General features: G+C 37.9%; 1 protein-coding gene across 1 annotated transcript in view; it reads left to right on the plus strand.

Annotated features, from left to right (window-relative positions):
• The window catches only part of PTER (phosphotriesterase related), a 72510-nt gene extending 68265 nt beyond the window's left edge, over positions 1 to 4245 (plus strand). The window contains exon 5 of the mRNA XM_006766040.2: positions 2847 to 4245. Within this exon, the coding sequence (XP_006766103.1) occupies positions 2847 to 3057 (211 nt within the window). The 3' untranslated portion in view covers positions 3058 to 4245. The remainder of the gene's footprint in view (positions 1 to 2846) is intronic.
• Positions 4246 to 6998: the final 2753 nt, after the last annotated feature.

Consider the following 6998-nt stretch of genomic DNA (forward strand, 5'->3'; position numbering starts at 1 on the left):
CGCGCCCAGTGGAGGCTGGATGGAAGCAGGTATCTGGGATTTATTTATCTTCTATAATTGAAACTTTGTTATTTTGAGCGGAGCTCAGGGATGGCCAGGGAAAGTGGGAAGCTTGGTTTCCTCCATCGCTGAGGCAACCAAGGCTTCTGCTTACCCCAGCTTCATGGCTGCTGGCCACCATCTTGGTTGGGTTAATTTGCATGTAGTCGCTCTGATTGGCTGGTGGGCATGGCTTAAGGCATAGCAAAAGTACGGTCAATTTGCATGTTTGTCTTTTATTTGTGTGTGTGTGTGTGTATTGTGTTTATGTATCTCTATGTATATGTGTGTGTGTGCATACTTAATCTCCTCAAATTAAAATCATGCATTCGGTCACTGACTCAAGTAGAGCCCGCAGTAATGACTGAATGAACTGTTGGATTGTGTGTCCAAGTTCCCTTGTCCCCCACCTTTTTGGCACTTGTTTTTCATCATTCATTGGCAGTATTTTCTGAGCCCTAGTAGTTGTAAAGTTCTGAAATGCAAGAACAGAGAAGTATGCTTTTGCTACCTCTGGTTTTCAGCACCAGAAATTCTCTGTCTAACACCTGTTTTCAATCTTCTGCTCCATTTCTCAAATCTTATTATATCTCTGCCTTTTCACACTTTGTAGTCTCTCTCTAATATTTGTTTTCAAAACACCAGCTCATTTGTATTTCTATAATTACTGTGATTTTTTTTTTTTGTCTTCTCATCTGTAGTGGTTCATTCCTCCTAGTGGCATCGCTAGAACTACTGTTCTTCCATACAGTGGTACTGCGTGAGAGATGATCTCATTTTAGGAGAGACCAGGCAGTTTTCTTGATGCGATATAATTATGTTTCTAGAGCCATAACATTATCTCCCTCATGAGATAATTAGTCTCCAGATCCTTGACTTAATGAGTTCTAAGGGTTCCCATTTTCAAATGAGTATCTTATCCACTGTGTTCTTTCCTTACTACTATACAATTCATTAAGTGTGTGCTGTTGACACAAGGATATGACACAAGGATATGAAACAAGGATATGACACAAGGCCTCTTACAGAATTTTGCTTATTCATATATCTATGCCCCTATAGTAATGAGATACTTTTTTTTTCCTCAAAGACAGTTGAAAAGTTGGGGAAAGCAAACTCTAAAATTTCCGGTAGTGTGATACTCCTTTTCAGTTGTGGATCAAGGATTGTCACACTAAGTTTCAGCATTACATATTGTTCCTGTCAAATCTTTCTCTTTTTCATAAATGATCGATAACTCTCTTAGATACTTCCCTCAAAGGAGTTTGTTCCAGAAGTAACTTCAGAACGTTTGGACATTACACAAATCTTAAAGAGGCAAAGAACTGTGATGGCACAATTAGCATTCCATGTACTTATAGGACACACATGGGGTACACGTGACGACATGGGGTACACGTGACATGAATACAGAGTTCTAGACAAAATATCCAAGTTGAGTCCTCTTTTCTGGCACTTGTATCCCTTTGACCTGCAAGCACAAGACCTAGTTTTCCATTGTAATTTATTTTTAAATGTATGTTTTCAGAGGGCAGGGTTTTGTGCTCGAGTTTTTGTGTAGTGCCCCACGTTTTGCTTCCTGTAGTGGTTGTTAAATATGACCCGTGCACTGGAATGCCAAGAAGTGCTTTTGAAATAAAAAGAATACCTAGATCCACTTGGGAATCTAGAGACTGACGGTACTATATAGCAAATGCCAGAGAGGAGACACTGTCTCCAAGTTACATCTGTCATCAGGGACCCAGGCAAGTCACGACAGACACTGCCCAGAGTCCAGACACGTACAGATGGTGGCTGTCAGGAGGTGACTCATGCTACGGATTACAGCATGAGATGTTTAGACAATAGCCAGGAAGCCCTTCTTTCATCAACTAACTGTAAATTTAAAGGAATGGCTGATTATTTATAGCAATTTTGTTGAAATGGAAGGAAGGAAGAGTAAATTTTTATTGGTCAACTTAACCCAGAGCTCCAAGACTAAGTCAAAATTCTCATAGATTTCAAAGGGACAAATGCTCCAAATATAGGCATACCATTGCTGATCTTTAAAAAAGGACTGAATAGCACAGCCGTCATGGCTCAGTGCTTGAGCGTGGACATATGAACAAGGAGCTCATGGTTTGATTCCAGGTCAGAGCACATGCCTGGGTTTCAGGCTCCATCTCCAGTAGGGGGTGCGCAGGAGGCAGCCAATCAATGAGTCTCTCTCATCATTGATGTTTCTCTCTCTCCCTCTCCCTTCCTCTCTTAAATCAATAAAAATATTTTTTAAAAAGGACTGTCTAGCCATCATATGCCGTTCACTTCCAAACCAGCTGATTTTACTCTCAAAATGTTTTACTTGTATGAAGATTCCTTTTGTTTCCTTATTTAATCACAAATGGTCACTGATGTTGTTTGCTAGAAAAAAAGGAGAGAGACTGAGATCTGAAAAACAGGCCCACCGAGCAAGGCATTTTTAGAGTGGAGAACCAGCCACAGATGCAGAACAAAGTTATTTAGTGAAATGCTAAAGTGGCCATTCACTCAAACTCGCACCTCCTGTTAGAAGCTATCTTTAATGCAGTATTGCCAGACATTGTCCTAAATATCAAAGGCTGGAAATTTCTGTGTTCATGGAATAAGGATCATGTTCCTACCAAAATGCAGCAGTGTCGTTCTCATCACCACGCAGGTCGCCCAGGACAGATGCCACAGTGGAAGGTGGGATCTCTATAAGCACAGCAGGTTTCTAAGTAAAAGTTTAAAGCACCCTGAACATTTGTAAATGTGAGACAAATGATGTAATGCGTTAACGTTTTTCACAGGGTGCGCCTTCTGGTGGATGAAGGCTATGAAGACCGAATTCTGATGGCCCATGACATACACACAAAGCATCGGCTGATGAAATATGGAGGCCACGGCTATTCTCATATACTCACCAACATTGTTCCTAAAATGTTGCTTAGAGGTATCAACAAGCATGCACTTGATAAGATACTAATAGAGAACCCTCAGCAATGGCTAACTTTCCAATAAGATGGTCATAAATTCACACCTTGAATATAAAGCTTGCAGAGAACATTCAGTGATCTCAAACCGACTCAGATATTAATTAATCAGAGCTATATAGAACTAATGATGGGTCATTTCCTTTTTGTGAGAATTAGAAGCGTTTTGCCTTCTCAGAAACTGGCTAGTACATCTGCACCTCTAGGGAGTCCTTGAGCCTCATTGAGCCCTAGTACTTTGCCTTAACAAATAATCACAGAAGCACCTGCTTCCAAACAATGAGTTACAGTCTAAATCCCTTTAGTGAAGTCTTGTTTTGTTTTCTTAATCTATCAGCTGCCCTTCTTGAGAATTTAAAGTGTTTTGAGTTAAATTACCCCCTTCTGGAGCAATCCAATGTTTCTTGTAATATTGATGATCCTACTAATTATCCTGCTGTTCTTTAATTAATGCCTAATGAGTAAGATGGCACTTTAAAATAGCTTCTTCAGCAAGAAAAGTGAAATTTTGAGATTTTTTTTCAATAGATACTGTAAGACAATTAGCAATTTACAACGGTAAAAATATGGTGGAAGGATAATTATATGCTGTCTACCTATCTGTATATACTTATCATAAATCAATTGTGCTGCCTCTGCCTTTCTGGCATCCATTTTTGCTATACATTTTTGTTGTGCTTTGAAAAATTTGTATAAGGGGGCATGAACACATAACATAATACTGAATTACAAAAATTCAATCATAAAAGTCAGAATATATTACATAATATACTTTAATGAATCATTACATTTATAATAACAAAGGCCACAATTTAATCAATTAATCATGTGTAATGCAAAAAAAGAGAAATGTTTGCCATATATGTATATATATATAGTCCCTTTATTTTCTATACCTTTTATTTGTTTTTCCTTGGGCCTAACTAGAGAAAATAATGCTTATTTTTCTGAAGAAAAGGTCAGGTCTATTAGAAATGACAATCTGATGCTACAACCAACTCTCTAAAAGGTACCAGCCTTGGCACCCTCCTTGGAGCATGCTCATGACCTTCTCTCAGGCACGTACTATTTTTTAAAACTTGAAAGGTCCCCATGAGACTTGCAACCAGGTGAGCAGTGGACAGCGGCAGCTCGTCCCCAGGTCACCCCTGAACCTGTCTCCAAGTCTCCCTTTTCTCTGACTTTTAAGTGAGCTAAAGCAGCCCTGCCCAGGCTCTTCTGTTACTTTTTCTACCCTAAGCCCTTCCTTTGTTTCCTTTATTTCAACTTTAATATGTACTCTCAAGATAAATAAATAAATAAATACATATATACATAAATGCAATAAAAATAAAAGGTATCCAGCCCTGATGGTTTGTGTAAATAAAGCCTTTAAAAAACTCAGTTAAAACTCTCAGTTGATGTGCACTGCTTTTTATAAGTTAATCTTTTGGTTGAATTCTCTGTTTGCTGTTACCTAAAAATAAAACAAAAATTCTACAAACCCTGTTGCCAATTCTTTGATAATTACATGTTGTTAAATAGAAATAAAATTCATTGCAACTCCTTTCTGAGTTATCTTATATATCAGGATGGTCAAATGGAACTAATCATTATTCTTAGTGAATGGGCTAAGTGTTTTTAATCATATAATCATGACAGTTGCTCAGGCTAAGGCATTTAAACCAAGCAAACAGTACCTTCCGATGGAAACACCATGCATAGCTCTTTTGGAAAGGTGAGGTTTGCTAAATAAAAGATATTTCTGCAGATCAAAGATGATCAAGCTTTCTGTGTGTTAGACCATAAAGTACCCAAGAGGAAAGAGCCAGGAGAACAAACTAATTCCTTTAAGTGAAAAAAATATGCAACTATCTTTCACTAGTAAAACAAGCAGATTTTTAAATATCTGTTTTTGAAATCTACTTGTCAAAAAGTCTTCAAAAGGCAGCTGAGAGGGGAACAGATTTTTCATTGTAATAGTGGAAGTTGTCTGATAGTTAGATCTATCAGCATGCATTTTTAATTTTTTTCTTAGTTTTAAAGAGATGGCTATTGGTGGTGTATTTTAAACAGAGAGAAAGGATTTACACCACTCACAAAATCTACTTTACTGTCAGCTTCAATCCACCTGAGAAAAAAAAGAAAAATTGGTAATTTTAAATGCGTATAATTCACAAACATTACAGAAGAGAGCCACTTCGTTTCTGCAGTCCTAATGTTAATGGTCTGCCACAGAATGCAGTAAAAAGTATTGATTGGCAGAGGGTAACAGAGAAGTCATTGGCTGAATTTACAGACATTTGGCACATAGGGCGTTTTAACCTAATACAATTTAATTTTCTGGATAACTCTTAAAAGAGAAACCATTTCAATTATTTTGCTATTCCATATATTTTTTGTCATCCAAAATATATTTCAACCCAAAATAATTCAAATAATGTATGTGTTTGTGTGTGCGCATATACACATATCATTGTTTCAATTAAAATCTTGAGGCTATAGCAGCCACTGTGCCTATGGTCTAAAGCCATATATATATATATATTATATATGTGTATAAGCACACACATATATGTAACAGGTATCCCTATAAAATATATACACTTTGTTGTCATACTGGTTATATGGGAAATTGTTCATTTTGAAATAACCTCAGGCCACAACTTCAGTCAGTTACTGTTTGAAAGCCTTGCTTAGCGTCCCGTTGGTGATGCATGCAGTAGCTCAAATTAACCCTTGTGCATTGGGTTATGAATAATCTTTTGCTCCAAAGTAGACAAACGCCTCAGTCTGATTTAACACCAAAGAATAAATTTCTCTGACTTTCCAAGTAAATCTAAACACATTCTAGTGACAAAATGGGTAGGTAGGGGATTTTCTAAATACCATACATATTACACATTTTCACACTTATAGGGTAATCCTATGATACAATTTCAGTATCTACTTCAAAAGACTGTCACCATTAAAGAGAAAAAAGAAAATGCGTAAGAAAAAGAAAATGGGAAAATGACCATAGGCTTGGGAATTCCGTCAAATCCAGGAAATTCCAGGTTAAGGCTTGAAGTTGAATCATTCCCAGGTCTAGCTCTAAAGTTCACAAGAGTACAAGGCAAACAATTTCTTTGGGGACAAGCAGCATTATTTTGATTAGACCTCCTCCTGCAGGGTAAAATCAGTCCTTCCTACACTATGAATGGAATCCAAGTATCGGAATAAGCGGATACACTCACAAGAACCAAAGCTGACATGGATAAGAGCAGCAGGATTATGGTACACCAAAGAATCATATATATTGAAGAAATAATTCAGTGTCTTAGATTTTTCTATAAAAATTTGTGATCTATATAGGACTTCATTCACATGGACACTAATAACAAGGAGTATTTGCTTTGGCGGAAGTGGATCACACATCTGCTTATCTTGCTTTTAATATTTTTTTACATAATGTTTTTGAGAATGCAGATGTGAGTCAGGTAGCATTTGAATTCCCCACATATACACAACTGAGGCGCCCCACAACTGGCATTCCCCTGGGATCCTTGATTCACTGATGTTAGCCATACGAATCCAGCGTCCAAACTCAGATTAATAAACTTAACGCCTGCATTATCAGTCAGCGTAAATGATAAATCCAGAAAATGTGCTGTATTTGTTGTTGTTCCCTCCATGGGCTTTCCCACCATCTAATTTGATGTAGACTTCGTCTCCTGGCTCCAAGTGGAGAACCACGCTGTTACTGGCATAGTCGTAATTCTGATCAGCATCCTGGGCGATTGCACTGGCACGCACCTACGGGAAACGGACAAGAATTAGACAGAGTTCGTCAGAATCTCCAAGTTTTCTTTTAGGCCATTCACAGAGCAACAGAAGCTGATGTGCTGCCATAGCAGAGAACGGACACAGAAATGCCCACCTTCGCCTTGGAGCTTTATGCGGGTATCTTTGCAATCATTTCAGCTGTGTTACTTGAAAGGAGGAATGGAA

Source organism: Myotis davidii, unplaced genomic scaffold (assembly GCF_000327345.1).
Source record: "Myotis davidii unplaced genomic scaffold, ASM32734v1 scaffold1120, whole genome shotgun sequence".
NCBI lineage: Eukaryota > Metazoa > Chordata > Mammalia > Chiroptera > Vespertilionidae > Myotis > Myotis davidii.